The 20,819-nt window shown below is 41.9% G+C and overlaps 1 protein-coding gene across 1 annotated transcript in view; it reads left to right on the top strand.

The window, feature by feature from the left end:
- LOC117416002 (protein O-mannosyl-transferase TMTC1-like) overlaps positions 1–20,819 on the top strand; it is a 102,526-nt gene that overhangs the window by 41,454 nt on the left and 40,253 nt on the right. Inside the window, exons 7-8 of the mRNA XM_034027001.3 lie at positions 2,401–2,590; positions 17,597–17,718. Coding sequence (XP_033882892.1) covers positions 2,401–2,590; positions 17,597–17,718 — 312 coding nt within the window. The remainder of the gene's footprint in view (positions 1–2,400; positions 2,591–17,596; positions 17,719–20,819) is intronic.

A 20,819-nucleotide genomic window follows, 5' to 3' on the forward strand; every position in this document is an offset into this window, starting at 1 on the left:
ACTGTCCTGGTCACAAAAGCAAAGTTTGTGGGGAATAATAGCCATTTTCTATACTTTTGAGGCATAAGCAATTAGGAAATAACACTTACTACACAGGAACAAAAATTGTGTTACATAGTATTATTATTATTATTATTATTATTATTATTAATTAATTATTTTTCTTTTATTATTATTTTTTAATTATTTTTATTATTATTATTTTAAAGCTATATTTTGATTTTCTCATGGTTGCACCAAGTGTAGAGTTTTAACTAAGTGTATTGACTGTGAAACTATCATATTTATATATTAAGGAAAATAAATGCAGTTGGAGTTTTCCCCTTCAGGGGTGATTTATTTACCCACTTATTAACTGTAATGAAGAATGGTGGTATTACCATCCACCACCTGTAAGATATTTAAAATAGACCTGCATTGATATCGATAAGATCTCATGTATGTAGTTTTTTTGACCTAGATTGATATCGATAAGATCTCATGTATGTAGTTCTGTAGTTGTCACTATTCAGAGCATCAGTTGCGTGAAAGCAGGCTGTTTCTATATGTGTTCATTAGACTGCTTTGACTCATTCAACATGCTTATATTAAGTCACTGAAGCAGAATGCATTTTTGGTATCTTTGGGTGGCTGTTTTTTGGTGCCAAGAAACAATGAGAGTTAATTTTAAAAAGAGGCAGATTTTAAAATAAATAACTCCTAGATTCAAAGTATTGGTCTGATTTGACTAATCGACATTGTACATATATGTTAGTGGCTGGGGACCCCCATAAGACTGGGATACAAAAGTACTCAAGAAAACATTAGAAACAGGGAGCTATAAGAGCGAAATCCTGGCTAAATCATAGATATCCGTAGAAAGTATTTGTGTAGATCTGTACGTCAACACACATAATTTTAATATTTTTTCTAATATTCCAGGACCTTATTATGTAGTTCTAATACACCGTTTACAATCAAGCCGATTGGAGTTCCTTAACATCCACATGTGTTTCACATATTTTACTGTCAACGTATTGTACAGACATGAGGTCATTCCACTTCAAGTGAGTGGGGAAACCAGTCTCTCTCAATTAGAAAAAACACCTACCATTTTCAATCTTGTTTTTTCACATAATACTATATACAGTACTGTTTAAAGTATGTACAGCAGTTACAGTGTTATCTTAAAAAGCTAAATGCATTCTAGTTAATTTTGAAACGGTAATAGGACAATGGCACAATAGGTCACAGTTTTTTTTAGCTGGGGAAAAAAGCGTATTTTGACAATAACTTAAAGCAGTAAAAGGAGTAATTAATATTTATTTGGTTTAAATATGAAAATTGTAGTGGTTAGAAGGAAGTTCGTCCACCCTTCTAACCACTGCCAAAGGGCCTTGGGCAAAAGTACATTATGAAATAGGTTGTCTAATGCTTTAATGGTAATGTAATGGATGTTACCACAGCACCATTTTTGCAAAGTGTAAAGCTGAAATATTTTTTGTAATGGTACAGTAATTTATGTTGAGTAAACATTTTTCTTTTAGAATTGACCTGGCAGTTATTTTAATTTTAGTACCTGACATTTTTTTAAAACTGGTTCACTTGCACACATAAAGTAAAATATACTTCCTATATTTTGGTTCATTTAGTTACGTGCATTGCAAACAGGCATTGAAAGAGAACTCATTACGGTTATCATTATCACGCAAGACCAACTGCAAACAATTATTTTGCGCTGGGGGCTGAACTTGCATCAAAGGGCATTTTTGGTGGTTGGATCATGAAGAGAATATCAATACAAACATCACCTATATTTCCTCACTATTGTAGAATGTTTATACCTCAATAGTTTCAGCAGCTACTGTATACTTATATTTTTCACAATTGCCAGGAAAATCTCAAATAGACTTATTTTGTACGCTGTTTAAATTTTTTATTACAGTAAATTAGATCAAATATGTATTACAGTGATTCCTGTTTTATTGTTTCTAATTACAGTATATAACCTGTGCTCTTTTTGAATTGCATATAATTATAAATAATTGCATGTTTGAAAACCAGGGAAAGTTAATCTTTTTACTTTAGTGTATACCATTTTACCACAGCGATAACACAGCTGCCTACAATATATGTAGGTGGAGCTCTATTTTAATGATCTATACTGGAGCCAATGGAACAACCGGCAACCTTTAATTCAATGTATCAGGTGTTTTTCTAAATACAATAAAACTGCAATGAAAAAAGTCTTCAATATATAAAAATTCTTTGGATCATTAAATAGTCCCTATTATATTGCTTCACCGAATTTAAATCCATGTTCATTTAAATCTTGTTTAAAACTGACTGCAATAAAACATGCATTTCATTACAGGAACAAGTATAAAAGAATATGTGGCATTTCTCCTGTTCTGCCTTTAGATTCCTGACTTGCTCATACCTTCTGGCCTTCAACGCCTGGCTTCTGCTGGCTCCGATTGTGCTGTGCTACGACTGGCAGGTGGGGAGTATCCCACTGGTGGAGTCTGTGTGGGATGTTCGAAACGTAGCGACAGTCCTTTTTGGAGTTGTAATGATATGTTTGGGCCTGAATTGCCTAACATCATTGCAGGTAATTCCGTTTGTCTTTTTTTTTTATCCTGATAATAACCGTGAAAATAAGAGCCATTCTTGTATGTGCTTTAAGCACTTGGCTGCTGTAAAGTATATAAAGTACTGTGTATGATTCAGACAGTGATATGATTCTAGTTTATGATTTTGACTTTATAAAAGAGTTTACAACATGATTGCCATTTTTTTAATGCATTTTGGAGGTATTTGGCCAGCGGTAATGTTTTTCATTTTCTATCAAGTAAACACTCCAATTTATTAGTCTTTGTGTTGCTTAGAGGGTGAGTTTTCTTTTTCTTTGATATTGTGCCTTCAGCAACCTGAACAGCAGCGATCACTTTGATTTCAGCCGATTTAAAATGTCAACCATCTATTTTGTATAATGGGATGTGAATTTGAGTCTTCCTGCCTCCCACTTAAAATAATGAAAGCAGCACAAATTCATTGGTTTCAATAAATTCTCTGCAGTCGACAGCTAGCCATTGTGAGAAAAGAGGAGCTGTGAAGCATTAATTACTGTATTCCTTCGAATTTAAGATGCGCTTTTTTAACCACTTTTTGCTTCTCAAATATCCTGTGTCTTAAATTAGATTACAGTATAATGGTGCATGTATTAAAATTGGCAACAAAAGACGTGACTACCCAAGCACACAAACAGCAAGGTGACTGACTGCCGAGAAAAGACAACAAAGGTGTCTGCCAGAATACAAAAGCAGCAATGTGACACTGCTGAGAAAAAACATACCAAGCTTCTTGAGGAAGTCCAAGAGTCCAACTTTCACCATTTCTAACAAACAGTACCAGCTTGGACAGATCGGAAATGCTGATCAGACCCCCATATTTTTCGACATGCCAAGCATGTCCAATGCTGTTGTGGTTGCTGGGTTACATGTTGTGTCGTGCTTGCTGTTGCGAACGACAGAGACGCCATCTTAATTATTATACAGTGCTGTGACAGGGTGGTGAGTGGGGCAAGGCAAATAACACACACAACGCAGTAGTACTCCCAAAAAAGTCTATTTATTTTAAAACTACAAACAGAAAAGCAAGCCACCACTATACCAGCAATGGTATAGGGGAGTCTAAAAATACAGCGGGTTGCAGTCCCAAACAAAATAACACTCCAATAACTACAATCCTCCGTGCACGAAACTGTGCTATGTGATCCAGGGGGAAGTGGTCCAAGTGTCTGTGTGCTGCTGTGCTGTGCAGTGAGGCTCCATGGCTGCAGCTCCTGATCTCCGCACAAACACAGAAACTAAACAAAGACATGCTGCGGCTGAATGTACAATCTCAGCCGTACTCACATAACTGCGTCTCCTTTGTACTACCCAACTCCTCCCTGCAGTCAGCCCAGTGCCCTGGTTTCTCCAATCGCTGCCTGCCCCATAGTCGGTCACAAGGGATTTGTTTCCTGTACTTGCAGCTACGCGCTTCCAAAATGGCCGACTTCCAGTTTCTGCCTACCGTCGAGTCAACCAGTCTACGGGGAAGCATACCGCTCACCTTACACAGCGCCCTTTCTGGTTGGGAGGGAAATTTACAGCTTAGATTCTTTCTCTCTTTGTCACAAGTGTGCAGCACAATAAACAAGCTATGTGGTTAATCTACAATAACACTGTTTCATGTCAGTTTTGTACGATACAACAGCGTAATTGAGGTTGTATCTTGTGAACACATATTTATTTGATGTTTTATTTTTTCCTCAAATTGAGTGTGGTAAATTTGGGCTGCGTCTTAAATTCGAGGGCGTCTTAAATTTGAAGGAATACGGTATTAGCACTGCTAAGAAGCCAGGTGAATAGCATTCTGTGGTAGCTTTTAGTTTAGATTGTTAAGTTTAAGTAAGATGAGTGGGAGAGATTTGATTTGTGTAGAATTGGCTTTGTTTGTACTGGGCATGAACAGATCAAGCTGATCAAATGCTATCTCTTCTTAATTTGTTATATTTTCAATATTTTTTATTATTATTATTTTTGACTGTTCTATGCCATTATTGGACATACTTGTTTGTGTATCTGGCTAAACAGTCACAGAAAACTAACAAATTAAAACCATTTTTCAGCTTTCATTAAACGAAAGATGTGAATTTATAAAAGAAAACCATCCATAGTTATTGGCAATGTGAGCTATCTTCTGGTGCTATCCAAAAGGTGTACTACATCCTTATTGATATCTGGGGTTCAAACGGTACAGTACTTAAGTATATCCACCTCCACCATTAATGTAAAATACCTGGGGATATTGTGGTACCTGGAGTAATGGTACATTTTCTTTTATTTTTGATAGGCGAGTATTTTACTACATACAAATCACTACTGTAGACATTTTATAAAAAGAAAGATCAAGTGCAAACATTCTGTGATCCTAGGATCCTTATATCACATGAATGTTTTGTTGCAGAAATGAGAAATTATGATATATTTTTATTTTGTATTAGGTCAGACACTGAAATATTGTGTTGAGTCATTTCTCCAGAGGACCTTTACAGTTACTTTGGTATTCAAGGCAGCAAACATCTGTGACAGCAGACAGCTTAATGCATTCAGGTTTTTTACTGTTGAACACAGGCTGTGATTGCAAAACCCTGGGCAATATATTTAAACCAGTAATTAGTGTATCCCCTGCTCCCTGATTTAAAGAAAGGTAATACTGTACACCTTTATTTGAACTCCTGAATATGTTATACCTAGGGCTTTTGATTTTTTGGTTTTAACCGATAAAAAACGATAAAACACCCCTGATGACTTTTCCACTTTTAACTGCATTGATTTGTTCTGAATAATTTAACCCCACCCCAACTACTGAGTGGCAGCAAATTCCTACATTTCTATTGGAGGATTGTAACACACTTGCGAGATTTAAAGCAAGATTACAATTAGAACACGCATTCTTGTTGGCAAGATGTAAAGCTATATTACAGTTCGATAGGGAATTGTTACACACTTGTGGAATTTAAAACAGAATTGCAAATTGTGGTGAAATGTGAAAAAATGCCTAAACACACAAAAACCCCAGAAGAATGTGAGCATGACCATAAGGATTTCATTGTGGAAGACAGCAAAGGAAAACAGGTACAATTTAAGTGTACTGTAGCGTTACTATACATTATTTGGGAAAGTAACCTAAAACAATAATTTCATACAGTATATGTAGTGTTCCGCATTTCCAGTTTATACCGAATTTTACTGAAATTTTTTTTTTTTTTTTTACTGAACCTCAGTTTTTACTGATTTGTACCTGTTTTTTGTCAACTATTTAATATTTTCACAGTACTATTTTATAGGAAATACACAATACTTTGATTTAAAATACTGTTTTATTTTTACTGACATTGTAATAATCAACCTTACATTGCATCCTTGTATGCAGCAGACACGTTTAGAACTTCAGAGGATCAAATGGCATTCAAATTGGTTCTCTGTTCACAAACATATTATCACCTGATTCTGTTGGCCAATCAAAGCCTGATTGCTGTGCCTGGCGTAGTAACTAGCTTGATCCAAAAAAAATTGAAATACTGACAAGAAAATGTAATATTGGATGTGGATGAGGAATGGGGAGAAAACGTAAACCAGTTTATGAATATTCAAAAGAGTTTATGAATATTCAAAAGAAAACAAATGTTTCGAAGTATACAAAAAGCCAAATAGCAGAAGTGGGTCAGTTGAGGCAGAGGATGCATAGCGCTGCAAATACTGCTGCATTGAGGTACATGTAAGCACTGACAATAAAAGAACATACTGAAAAATAAGCGACACATGAAACTAAAGCAAGAACAGCGCAGAATGACAGCGCAGAATGACTGTGAATCAGAGTTTATCAGAGCGCTGTGCTTTGCTGGACAGCCACTGTTTATTGCAGAGGGGTATGTATTGGCAGTGCGACAGTACTGTCCAAGTGTCCATCAGCTTAAAAAAAAAATACTGCCTAACGACGACAATATTAATCTAAATATTTGATAGAAAATGATGATGCTCTAGTTGGTAAACTTATGGAACGCATTGATGGAAATGTCAAGTGTGATTTTTGATGCGTTTCCCCCATGGCTTTCTTTTCTTTTTATGATTTCAGTGCGAATAAACCTGGCTTGTTTTGTGCTGATGTCACGTTCATACCCTACCTGCAGATACTATTTCTGTCAGCACAGCGATTGCCCAAACGTTCTCAAAGTACCGACTAACTTGGGAAAATGTGACCTCGACTTCATCATACAGGGACATACATTAAACTTAATCAGAAACCAGATCTGCTACACATCATATTCCACATGTAAACTGTATATACTGATAATTTTCCCACAGATTTTTATCCCTATTTTAATATTTGTAAAATAAACTCTTGAGTATATAAAAATGGAACACTAAGTACATAAAAAGCGAAAGCCCTGAAAATCAGAAGCCCTAGTTATATCTTTTGCTATTCATGATGATTTTGTACACTGTTCTCATGTCAGACAGTGTGTAATAAATTCCTGTCTATGCTTTGAAAACCAGGCTTGGTATCACTTTCTACCATGCTTGCTTTTAAATTGTGTTTAATATTTAACAATGAGTAAATTTGATTGGAATGAGGTCATGACCAGCAAGTGTTCCTGTGGAAAAGTAATCAAATTACATCAAACTATAATCCTTTAACATTAACCAGCAGGGTCTGTAGACAGAGCTGTGTGGCGGAGTGTCCCGCCCCTATTTATTATTATTTGTATTTTTGTTTGCGGCGCGGGTAAAAGCGCCGCGTCTTTTATTATTATTTAAAAACCCCGTGAGGATGCATGGCTGATCAGCTACTGATTATTTAAATAGCTGACAGTCATGCATCCTTACCAAACGCGTGCAGACTCTGGCCGGGGGATAATAAGATAATTACCAACTAGTTAATCCCTCGGCCAGAGTATATAAACCTGCAGCTCTCTGCACTTGATGTTGGGGTGTTGGAGTAGAGAGTACGGGGAGCGGAGAGAAGGAATAATATTTAAAAAACAATTGCTAATACGTGCTGGATAATCCAGCACGGCACTTACTTGTTTGTTTATTTATTCGTTTGGCCCTCGTGCCCTTTTGTTTGTATTTTGTTTAAATATTTTGTTTGTTTGTTATTAAATACGCTGAGTGCTTTTGCACTCAGTTTCACCCGCCCATCCACTGTTTGGAGTCAGTTACTTCCTGGTCCGTGACGTCATCCACCACACCACTGCGAGCCAGACTGTCACATATGGTGTCCTGCGTGGGACAAAACAAACGCCTCCAATAGCCGGACCAGGAAAGAAAAGCTCGTTTTTTTTGTTCGTTTTTTTTTCAAAGTGTTTTTGTGTGGTTTTTGGGGAAAAAAAAAAAAAAAAAAAAAAAAAATATGGGAAGAAGCGGACGGAGGAAGCAGCAGCTACAGCAGCGTGGGGCCGGTCGCAGGTCCCACTGTAGCTCAACCATGCTGGACGTCTGCCCCACCTGCTTGAAAGGTGAGGAGTGGTGCTTCGCTGTTGGGGAGGTGGGTCACATAGCACCCGACCAACCCCCTCCATGGCAGGAGAAAGAGGAGCCAGAGCGTCCAGTGAGGGAGGACCTGCATCCTCCAAAGAGGACGAATGCACTCTCCTCTGAGGGAGTCTGGGACTGGCTGGTGGAGCCGGGGAGGGATTATGAGGAAGCCCTCCCTGCAGTGATCAACCTCCTGTGGGCAAGAGATGGGGAGCGCTGGGAGGCCTGGGAACAGCAACACCACCCAGCTTCCCTCCCAGACATCGCAGCCATGGTGTTCAACTACCTGGTTGCGGATATGGGAGAGACCCTGCTGCTGCCATCTCCAGCACAAAAGGGAGAGGAGCCATCGCTACCGTCTCCACCAGCAGAGGGAGAGGAGCCATCGCTGCCGTCTCCAGCGCCAGAGGGAGAGGAGCCATCGCTGCCGTCTCCAGCGCCAGAGGGAGAGGAGCCATCGCTGCCGTCTCCAGCGCCAGAGGGAGAGGAGCCATCGCTGCCGTCTCCAGCGCCAGAGGGAGAGGAGCCATCGCTGCCGTCTCCAGCGCCAGAGGGAGAGGAGCCATCGCTGCCGTCTCCAGCGCCAGAGGGAGAGGAGCCATCGCTGCCGTCTCCAGCGCCAGAGGGAGAGGAGCCATCGCTGCCGTCTCCAGCGCCAGAGGGAGAGGAGCCATCGCTGCCGTCTCCAGCATCGGAGGGAGAGGAGCCATCGCTACCGTCTCCAGCATCGGAGGGAGAGGAGCCATCGCTACCGTCTCCAGCATCAGAGGGAGAGGAGCCATCGCTGCCATCTCCAGCATCAGAGGGAGAGGAGCCATCGCTACCGTCTCCAGCATCAGAGGGAGAGGAGCCATCGCTACCGTCTCCACCAGCAGAGGGAGAATGCCTGCTGGTTTCGCCTCCACAGCCTGGGGAGGAGCCCGAACGTCCTACGCCCGAGTGGGAGGAGCCCGAACGTCCTACGCCCGAGTGGGAGGAGCCCGAACGTCCTACGCCCGAGTGGGAGGAGCCCGAACGTCCTACGCCCGAGTGGGAGGAGCCCGAACGTCCTACGCCCGAGTGGGAGGAGCCCGAACGTCCTACGCCCGAGTGGGAGGAGCCCGAACGTCCTACGCCCGAGTGGGAGGAGTCGGTGCGTCCACAGCCCAAGAGGGAGGAGTCGGTGCGTCCACAGCCCGAGGGAGGAGTCGGTGCGTCCACAGCCCAAAGAGGGGGGAGTCGGTGCGTCCATAGCCCAAGAGGTGGAAGTCTGCGCTTCCACAGCCTTAGGACCCAAGCTGCAGTCCCAAGAGCCAGAAGGGGAGGAGTTACAGGCTCAACCCCCTGAATTTTTCTGGGGGGGAGAAGGGCAGGATGCTGGTGTTCCCCAGCAGCCTCTATTTATGCTGCTGAAGGGAGCACGGCACACACCAGCCCAGCCGCCACAGCAGAGGGAGCCAGCACCGCCACAGCCTCCCTCTGAGTGGCCAGCATCCGCCCCATCGCCTCTGCCTCCACCACCACCAGGAGCAGAGCAGCAGGAGCTGCCTCTGTCTCCACCACCACCAGGAGCAGAGCAGCAGGAGCTGCTTCTGTCTCCACCATCACCAGGAGCAGAGCAGCAAGAGCTGCCTCTGCCTCCGCCACCTCCACCAGCAGAGGGTGAATGCCTGCTGGTTCCACATCCACCGTCGTGGGAGGACTGCTTGCCCCTCCCACCTCCACCAGCAGAGGGTGAATGCCTGCTGGTTCCGCCTCCACCGTCGTGGGAGGACTGCTTGCCCCTCCCACCTCCACCAGCAGAGGGTGAATGCCTGCTGGTTCCACATCCACCGTCGTGGGAGGACTGCTTGCCCCTCCCACCTCCACCAGCAGAGGGTGAATGCCTGCTGGTTCCGCCTCCACCGTCGTGGGAGGACTGCTTGCCCCTCCCACCTCCACCAGCAGAGGGTGAATGCCTGCTGGTTCTGCCTCAACCGTCGTGGGAGGACTGCTTGCCCCTCCCACCTCCACCAGCAGAGGGTGAATACCTGCTGGTTCCGCCTCAGCCGCCGTGGGAGGACTGCTTGCCACTCCCAGCTCCACCAGCAGAGGGTAAATACCTGCTGGTTCCGTCTCAGCCGCTGTGGGAGGACTGCTTTCCCCTCCCACCATCGCCATTGCCTGGGGATGGCTGTTCTGCATCGCCTGGGGCTGCCTTTTGTTCTCCACAGGACACAGGGTACGAGGGAGAAGTGGAGCTCCCGCTGCCGCCTCCATGGCCAGGGGCTCCCCTCCCGAGTTCGCCTTCCGAGGGTCCGCTGCTGCTGCCGTCGCCTTCCGGGGGTCCGCTGCTGCTGCCGTCGCCTTCCGAGGGTCCGCTGCTGCTGCCGTCGCCTTCCGAGGGTCCGCTGCTGCTGCCGTCGCCTTCCGAGGGTCCGCTGCTGCTGCCGTCGCCTGGGGTCGCCAGGGATCCTGCTTCGCCTGGGGTCGTCGAGGGTCCGGCTTTGCCTGGGGTCGCCAGGGATCCTGCTTCGCCTGGGGTCGTCGAGGGTCCGGCTTCACCTGGGGTCGCCAGGGATCCTGCTTCGCCTGGGGTCGCTACACGATGGCCGGAGCTCCATGAAAGGGAGCTGCCAGAAATGAAGAAAGGGGGGGAGGTCAGGAGACCAGCTCCCCCAGCCGCACTTTCGCGGCTGGAGATCATGTGGTCGGAGCCCCACGGAGGGGAACTGCCGGCCATGAAGAAGGGGGGAGAGGTCAGGAGACCAGCTCCCCCAGCCGCACTTTCGCGGCAGGATAGAGTGTGGCGGGAGCCCCGGAAGAGGGAGCTGCCGGCCACGAAGAATGGGGGGGTGCCAGAGATTCCACCATGGCCACCCCCCAGAAGTAACTTGCTTCCCCCTCTTCCGGGACTTTAAGACTGAGGGGGGAGGTGGCCGTTGGGGCCATGTGTGCTGCGCACAAGGGGGGGCATGTGTGGCGGAGTGTCCCGCCCCTATTTATTATTATTTGTATTTTTGTTTGCGGCGCGGGTAAAAGCGCCGCGTCTTTTATTATTATTTAAAAACCCCGTGAGGATGCATGGCTGATCAGCTACTGATTATTTAAATAGCTGACAGTCATGCATCCTTACCAAACGCGTGCAGACTCTGGCCGGGGGATAATAAGATAATTACCAACTAGTTAATCCCTCGGCCAGAGTATATAAACCTGCAGCTCTCTGCACTTGATGTTGGGGTGTTGGAGTAGAGAGTACGGGGAGCGGAGAGAAGGAATAATATTTAAAAAACAATTGCTAATACGTGCTGGATAATCCAGCACGGCACTTACTTGTTTGTTTATTTATTCGTTTGGCCCTCGTGCCCTTTTGTTTGTATTTTGTTTAAATATTTTGTTTGTTTGTTATTAAATACGCTGAGTGCTTTTGCACTCAGTTTCACCCGCCCATCCACTGTTTGGAGTCAGTTACTTCCTGGTCCGTGACGTCATCCACCACACCACTGCGAGCCAGACTGTCACAGCTGTTTTATAAATTCATACTATGTCTACTTTATTATTATTAGTATTATTTAGTTCTTAGCTGACGCCCTTATCCAGGGCGACTTACAATTGTTACAAGATATCACATTATTTTTACATACAATTACCCATTTATACAGTTGGGTTTTTACTGGAGCAATTTAGGTAAAGTACCTTGCTCAAGGGTACAGCAGCAGTGTCCCCCACTGGGGATTGAACCCACAACCCTCCGGTCAAGAGTCCAGAGCCCTAACCACTACTCCACACTGCTGCCCGCAGTACTTTATAAACATAAAATAACTCAGCATTAAACTGTAAGGATGGACTTGATCCTAAAACCATTACAAATGCATAGTTGCACAAATTAGAGAATAATTCTGTACTGGTATCAGTATCTTGTTTTTCTTTGACATTTTATGCAGTTTAAGTTCAGTTATCTAGACAAGGAAATCCCTTTTGAAATGCATAACTTTATAATGTACCACTTTTTCATCTTTTAATCCTAGTGTTATTCAAGGTAATCATGATGATTGAGTTAAAGAACGGATACCGTTTATTTCAAGACCTCAAACAATTCTTCTTCAGGTGTAAGTGAAGAAATACAAATTAAATACATTGAGATAAGCAAATGTAAACAACACCTGTTTATTTAAATTTCCACTCACATCTTAAGAAGAGACCTTTGAGGTCTTGAAAACTAGGTAGGTTTGTACTGTACAGTATATAACAGATAGTCTAATAAACAGTATCAACTCAATCAATATTCTTTATTATTTCATGACTCCAAAATGTAGTGGGAGGTGGCAGTGCACTTATTATTAGCTTCTTTTGACTTTCAAGCATCATCTATTGCAGGGTCATCCTGAAAACAGTGTGATCCGCATGCAGCCTAAATGAATGCAGTATCATACATACTGTACAGTTTTCCAGCAGAGTTTTGCTGTAAAGTAGATTCAGTAGCTAGACACTGAGAAAATTGAACGTATTATTATTATTAATTGGTCATTTAGCAGACACATCAACAACTGCTGCTGCTACAGTCACTTACCATAGGACCTCAGTTTTACGTCTCATCTGAAGAATAGAGCACAGGGAGTTTAATGACTTGCTCAGGGTCACACACAGTGAGTCAGTGGCTGAGCTGGGATTTGAACGGGAAACCTCCTGGTATCAGGATCTTCTCTTTCCCCACTGGACCACCAGACCTCCCAGACTTGCAATGCAGTTCTAAATTCTTCCTAAATTGGTCTTCTCTGTCTAGCAAAGACTTCCAGTTTGTTTCACAGCCTGACATGCACAGCATGGCTATGAACTCAGGACCTTGCAGTGCTGCAGATATAAACTTGTGCTGTAATGTTTGGAGTCTTCAGGCAAATGGAAGTGGAGTAGAGGTTGAAAGTTCCGAATTTTCTTGATTGGTTCAAGTCATGTTTTGCAAGATACCTCTTGCCTTCAATTAGCGCAAATGTCTTTTCAACACAATCTAATATTGCTGTCAACATACTGTTGGGGATGGAGTGGAAAGGGATTTTTTCTTTTCTTTTAGAAATAATATAAGAAATGACACACCTGTCTTTGTATAGTGTTACAGTGTGCACAACAAAATAAACTAATAGTTACACATTTAACCAGTGAATGCAGATTTGATTGATACCACCGTGTAACAATTTATTTTATTTTTTTTGGTTCCTGGGTAGTAAGTGTTATTTCCTAATTGCTTATGCCTCAAAAGTATAGAAAATGGCTATTATTCCCCACAAACTTTGCTTTTGTGACCAGGACAGTGATATTTTGAAATTTACCTATTTTCCAGAACATTCCAGATAGATTCAGTGCTGAGTAAACTTGGAGTAACTTCTGGAACTTTCTAGAACTTTCCAGTAATATAAATAGTAGTACAAATACAGGGGCCTTAAGCCCACCAGTTCAGTTTAGTTCCAGCTGCCTAAGTGGATACATATCTGCATTTTTTTGAGATGGCATCAAGAGGCTGCAAGCATCCGGCAGATGCTATGTCTGCGGCCAATTTATCAAGACGAGCGAAAAAGTACTCCGTGGAAGCATCTGCTAAGATGTGTGCGGCCTACAAGGCATATTTCGGCATGCCTGTCGGGGATCAAGACAAACCCTGGGCACCTCATTTCACCTGCAAGCACTGCAAAAAAACTCTGGTAAGGTGGACAATTGTTGCTCGGAATTTTATGTTATAAAATTTGTTAAAATTTTTTAAATTTTTTAATTTTAAAATGTTTTACAATTTTCAATGTTATTGAAAAAATATATCATATATGAAAAATGTTGCGAGAATCTCTTACACGTTAGTCATGGGTGAAATAAATGTATTTTTGTAGGATGGTACAGAGGGGAAAAGAGAGCCATGAAGTTCGCTATCCCAAGAATTTGGCGGGAACCCACTGACCACTCAAGCAACTGCTACTTCTGCATGGTGGACCCTTCCAAACATCGGACTGGCAAGAATGCACCTGCTATCACGTATCCGGACCTTCCTTCATCCATCGCCCCGGTGCCACACTGCCATGAGCTCCCCGTACCCACTCCTCCGGAGAGAGAGCAGCTGTCTTTAGAAGAGAGCAGCAAGTCAGAGAGCGAGGAAGACGTTGTAGATCCAGATGACAATTTCAGAGGTGGAGCTGAGGAGAGAAACCCATACTACCCCAACCAAAAAGACCTCAACGACTTGATTAGAGATCTTGGTCTCACCAAGTCCAATGCCGAGCTTTTGACGTCTAGGCTCAAGCAGTGGAACTTGTTGGATGAAAGTGTGCAAGTCGCAGATCAGAGGAAGCGACACCAACCTTTTTCCAGCTTCTTCACCCGTCAAGATGGGCTCTGCTTCTGCCACAATGTGACCAGTCTGTTCAAGGCAATCGGAATCGCCTGTAACCAGAATGAGTGGCGCCTCTTCATTGACAGTTCATCCAGGAGCCTCAAAGCCGTGCTGCTCCATAATGGTAACAAGTACCCGCCTCTTCCCCTGGCTCACTCGGTGCACCTCAAAGAGGATTACAACAGCATCAAGACCTTGCTGGACGCGGAAGTATGATGAGTACGGCTGGGAGGTCATAGGAGACTTCAAAATGGTGGCATTCCTGATGGGTCTCCAAGGCGGTTTTACCAAGTTTCCCTGCTATCTTTGCCTTTGGGACAGCAGGGACACCAAGGCGCACTACCACAGGCGGGACTGGCCACAGCGGACCGAGTTCTCTGTGGGGAGGAACAACGTCAAGTGGGAGCCATTGGTGGACCCCCGGAAGGTGCTGATGCCACCATTGCACATCAAATTGGGCCTTATGAAACAATTTGTCAGAGCTCTAGATAAGGAGTCGGCAGCCTTCAAGTACCTTCAAGACTTCTTCCCTAAGCTGTCTGAGGCAAAGGTCAAAGCCGGTGTCTTCGTCGGACCACAGATAAAGAAGATCCTGGAGTGCAATGAATTCCCCAAGAAGCTCACTAGTAAGGAGAAAGCGGCTTGGAACAGCTTTGTCGCAGTGGTTCGGGGCTTCCTGGGCAATCACAAGGCCGAAAACTATGTGGAGCTGGTTGAGACTCTGGTGAAGAACTACGGCACAGTGGGCTGTAGGATGTCCCTCAAAGTCCATATCCTTGATGCTCATCTTGATAAATTCAAGGAGAACATGGGAGCGTACTCGGAGGAGCAAGGCGAGCGCTTCCACAGGATATACTGGACTTTGAACGCCGCTACCAAGGACAGTATAACGAGAACATGATGGGAGACTACATTTGGGGGCTGATTCGTGAAAGTGATTTACAGTATAATCGTAAATGTCGAAAAACTACTCACTTCTAAATCTTTTGTAGTCATTTTTGTATTACTTTAGTATAAATACATGTTAATTTGGATTCATATGTTGTTTTTTTCTGACTTTATGTGAACGAAAAGACACAAATTCGCCCGTTTTCTCATTGGAAATAGGTAAATTTGTGGGGAATAATAGCCATTTTCTATACTTTTGAGGCATAAGCAATTAGGAAATAACACTTACTACCCGGAACAAAAATTGTGTTACATAGTGTACTTAGCACCATTAATCCTCAGGCATGGAATAACCTGTAAATTAAAGTGATAATGGAGGCAAATGAAGAAATATTACATGGCATGCAGATCAAACTGACATCTTTTACTCTTAAAGATGCACTTATAAATGATGGGGATCGTAGTTGTCTTGATTGTTGTGAAGAGTGAAGACATTAAATTATTAATCAGAATAGGGATACATTCTTATTGAATGTAATTTTGACATTTATTAATGCAAATTAGTACCATAGTTCTTGCCTGCTGTACACTTGTATTTAATAAGGTCAGTGCAGTTTTAAAAGAGACACATGTTATAGCAAGCATGCATTTTCAGTAAAGCCAGAGACACTCTAGATACAGATCTAGAGGTCTAAATTAAAGTGCCCAGACATTCTTTTTGTAATGAGGGTTGTATGACTTGCTTCTGCTTGTATTCCTCGTACAGATTAATAGAATATCTGTCATTTTATATTTGGTCCGGATGCCTCCATAAAAGTTTGTTTCTCACATGTTTTTATATTCATTTTCTAACCGCTTGCCTATCCTGAAATGGCACTGGTGAGTTGTTTAAGATTTTGAAGCATACCTGTACAATAATGGATGGATTCCAACACCATATCAGGTCCACAGCAGACATATTTGAACACTTGTGCAAAACTTTTTTTAAATTAATTTCATGGAAATTGTTGGAACCCCTTGATTCCATCTTTTCATGAGGGCACATACCCATGTGTATGCATTTCGAATCACTCCCCTAGGCCATCGTTAACCTGTGCACTTTCCCCCACTATTTGCTAGTTCTGTGTTAGAATAGCTCTCATGGGCACTAAATGCACTCTTGCTCAGAGCTGCTTTGCAGTGATATTTTACTTCTGGACAAAGGATTGCTGTGTTAAACTTTTAATAGTTGCAGCATGGACAACTTCCTGTTTTACTCTTTTGCTAGTTTTAAAGTGGCTTTCAATTTTAACACTGTGACTAATATAACTTCACGTTGTGTGTTTAGTGTTTATCTTTGCATTTAGCCAACAGGTGGTCAGAAAGTGTTATTCTTGAACACAAGTTTGTGTTCAAGTATTTTCATAAAAGTATGTAATTAATTAGTTAATTAGGATTAGTCTAGTGTTGTTTTTTTTTTTTTCAATATTGAGCACTTAATATATATCACCCAAGTAAATACAAGGCAGCATAACAGCAATGGAATGGAATGAATATGGCAATGCTGCTTTACTTTACAGAGAAGTGTTGGGTTATTTATTTTATTGCAGAAGTTAGCAAATACAGTACATCCAGAACCATCCTGTTTGTCATGTTTTTGTTTTTTTTTTAAACTTGTGTAGAACTTTTTAAAAGGGCTGACAGGAGCCAGCGTATATATGGCAAAATGCAGATTCTTCAAGTCAAGTGGGCCCTACAACTTGAGATTTACTTACAGATAAATGACCAGAATTTATTGCTGTTAAGCAAACAGAAACTATTGCTGATTAGAGCATGGAAGAGCTTTGGGGTGAATTCCTCTTGCAATGTGAAGATGACTGTAGTTGTCAGAAGTGATCAGCAAAGAAAGGCAGGTTATGTCTTGTTGTGACATAGACCTCTGTTAAGATGTCCATCAACTGACACATGGTGCTCCAGAGAGGTTTGAGGTTATATTTTTAAGTATGATTAGTTAGATTAGTTACATGTGGCTGTTGCGCTTTGAGAGATTTTCATGTTTTGAAAATGTACATGTTTGGTTTGACACTGCTTATCTGGAAAGGCATATAAATGAGCAGTTAACCTTTATAGCCACCTTCCAGAGTTACCTACAAGTAGAAGTACTGTAAGCATGAGTGACATTCTGTTTGGTTATTGCAGTAATCCACCTCGTCCCTGGGTTTTAGGCATCAGCTCCAATGTAGAACACATTCTTACCAACTGTAAAATATGATATACTGTATTAATTGCTTTCTCACAAATTTGATTTCTTTTGTATTTTGTTTTCTTTTTTCAGAAAATGAACAACAGAGAGGTGTTAGTGGGGATCCTGTTCCTGGTTTTCCCATTCATTCCTGCCAGCAATCTTTTCTTCAGAGTAGGCTTTGTAGTTGCAGAAAGAGTTCTCTACATGCCCAGGTAATAACACATGATTTCTACCCCATATGCTGAAAAGCCATCCCTGTCTTAAGATGTACCGATATGTAGTACGTGATTTATTGACTTCCTTTTAAATTACTTTCATATTCAGTGTGAGTCCTCCAGGTCTTAGAAATGTTAGTGTTATAACAGAAATGTTTGAATGTGTTCAGTTCAGATGTGTTCAGATCAGCCTGAGTGTCGGCGAATGCTAAATTCAGTGTTATTTTATTTGTAAACGTTTTGGAAAACCAGGAATTGATGATGGACTGGTCTGAAAAAAAATAAATTACATAGCATACATTTTGCCAGTTCAGGTGCTACAGTACCAGCATTGAATTTCTGGTTTCTTTTAACAGCTGACAGAAAATCCCTAAACAATCAGAGGGGTCCCTTCAAACCTCTGTAACGATACATACCACACACTTTGAGATGGTGCCATTACAGTTTACAGACAGCTTTTTTCTATTACAGTGCTCCCTCGCTATAAGGCTCTCGGTTATAACGTGCCTCGAATATAACGCTCCTACAGCATGTCCCCTAATTCCCTATACTAGTGATTCTTGCAATATTTCTACAGTAAATACAGTACCGGTGTTCAAACTGTAAGCAACTTCTCAGTCTAACTTCCGTTTCTGTCTCTACCTTTTGATACAGTATCTGAACTGAAGAACAGCTGTACTGGCACTTTATAACACAGACATCTTATTCAGCATTCATTTTATAACTAAATAAATATTAGGCCTATTACATGGTTATCTTTTCTAATGTATTTACTTTTTTGCTGAGGAGCTGCGGCTTTCTCTGGGAGACAAGACGCTTGAACTTCGCTTCAGCCCTGCTCCGGCAGCCGAACCTGGAGCGCGCCCGTTCCCTCTTCCCCTGTCCCAACCCGCTCTCCTTCTCACACTTGGTTTGCTTGTCTGTCGCTTCAAACTTAACTCCCGAACTCTGTTTAGCCAGGTTATTTATAGTTTAAAAACTGCTAATTAAAATGATCCACGAGTGGGAATGTTACCTTTTTTTTTTTTTTTTTGTAAAAAATATAGCGTCAATTACATGGTGCTTTATGCATGGTTAATTCAGGGAAAGTTATATATTTGCTTCACTATACAGTATGTGCATTGTAGAGAGGGAGTTATTTTATTTTGTATTTTAGTCAGATGTGTGTTGTTGTGTCCCGCGGCGCCCCCCATCCCCTCCCCTGTTTCTAACGCTGTTCAGTTACAACGCTCATATAGTGTGTGTCCCGAGACCTGTGTTATAGCGAGTGAGTAATATATTTTCAGTCAAGTTCCATTAACAGTTTTGTCCAGTAAAATTGACAAGGCATGTCAATGGTACAGATTACTTTCCCATTTCTATTTTATTACATGTTTGCAAACTACTCCTGTTTCTGTTGAGTTAGAGCCGCCACTGACTGCCCCGTAGCCCTCCTTCATTCATTTGCTGATAGTCAAGGAGAGTAAATAATCCTGCCCCCAAACTATGCTTTTAATGTCTCCCATAAATTAATCCCAGACACAGCAGGGGAGCCACTTGTCTCCGACAGCAGTTTAATATCCTGACTCCCTATGCTCAGGGTCTTGTAAAATGAAGGCATTGCATTTCCTCTAAGGGCTGATACATGGATATAGACAATGTGTGGACTGTATGAAATCACAAACTTCAAGCTCTACAAAATGTTGTTTTTTATTTCATAGTGCTGAAAAGTCGATGCACCACATAAGGGAGCATTCAGCTTATTTGTTACCTTTATAGTGTATAGTGTATAACTGCCATGGTCATGCATTTTCTATAAACCAGTTTTGCTAAACACCCAGAAGATAACAACCCTTGTTCTGTAGTTCTCAGGTTTTCAGTTTTATTTTTTTCCTTTTATGAACAAATATATCAGGTTAACAACCTACACAACAAGCCAGTCAAGTTTTTTTTAGGAAAAAACATAAGGTGGACACTGTACATGCATTTGCAATTGACAGTCAAAACAAAATACGTTTTATGACCTACCCTGCATGCACACTTATATAACATAAAAAGTCTGGCGACACAATATGCATCCTAATATTGTGAGGTTGTTCAATAGATTTGTCAAGCTGCAGTATTTTTCAGATTCATGCCAGAAAAAAAAAGATTAAACTACAAAAGATTGGAAATGTGCAATCAAAAACACATTTGCTTTTCTTCACCCCAATAAATGTGAATGCACATGAATCTGAACATATGGGGAGAACTGTCGTACCTGTCAGCGCAGGTGTAAGATCAGCATCAATGGCTGCTCATTATACAGGAGAGGCTGGTATTTACATCTCATTATAAAAAGGTTTGCAACGCCATATGTGAAAGTTTAGAACTTCCTGCAAAGTTAAATGAGTTCTGTATTCTGAACAAAACGAAGTAATAGCATTTACAAGTTGAAGCTATGGAAATATGTCTCCAGCTAAAAAAAAATAAATAAAAGTTAAACAAATTTCCAGAATGACGGGTTCTACATATTAGTTTCTAAAAATAAAAAGAAACCAGGAAGTATTATTTAACACTGCCCAGAGCAAAAAAAAAAGATTAAGAAATTAAACAAGCAATTCAGGCACACTTCTGAGTCTTTAAAATAAACCTTCTGAGTTGTTTTGTAACATTTAACATTTTAATTTATCTTTAAAAAAAATAATAATAATAAAATGTTTTATAAACCTGGCTTAAAAGAACTGCAACAGCACTTGTAGTATTGTCTATTTTAAAAAAAAACAATGCAATGTCAATTTTAGAAACTCTAGCTCAGAGGTTTTCAAACTGGCATATGTTTTTGATGAACTCTTGCTCCCCACTTCACCAACACTTACTCGACCTGCGCTTTCAGGTTTTACTGGGCTATTCGGCCACCATATTTGACAAGCTCAATGAACTTAACCTTTCTTTGCAAGGTAAGAACAAGTGGTTCATTTGTGCCGGGGCTGGCTGGGGCTCAGCCGCGTCACCTCTGGGCTTGACGAGGCATAGCACTGGCACCTCTTCAGCTAGTTAATAATGTCGTAAAGTGTTTTCACGCAAATGCATTTTCTTAAAATTCTCAACACAGTCCGCTGCCAGGGACATTTAATTAC

The sequence above is a fragment of the Acipenser ruthenus genome, chromosome 7 (assembly GCF_902713425.1).
Source record: "Acipenser ruthenus chromosome 7, fAciRut3.2 maternal haplotype, whole genome shotgun sequence".
NCBI classification, from domain to species: domain Eukaryota; kingdom Metazoa; phylum Chordata; class Actinopteri; order Acipenseriformes; family Acipenseridae; genus Acipenser; species Acipenser ruthenus.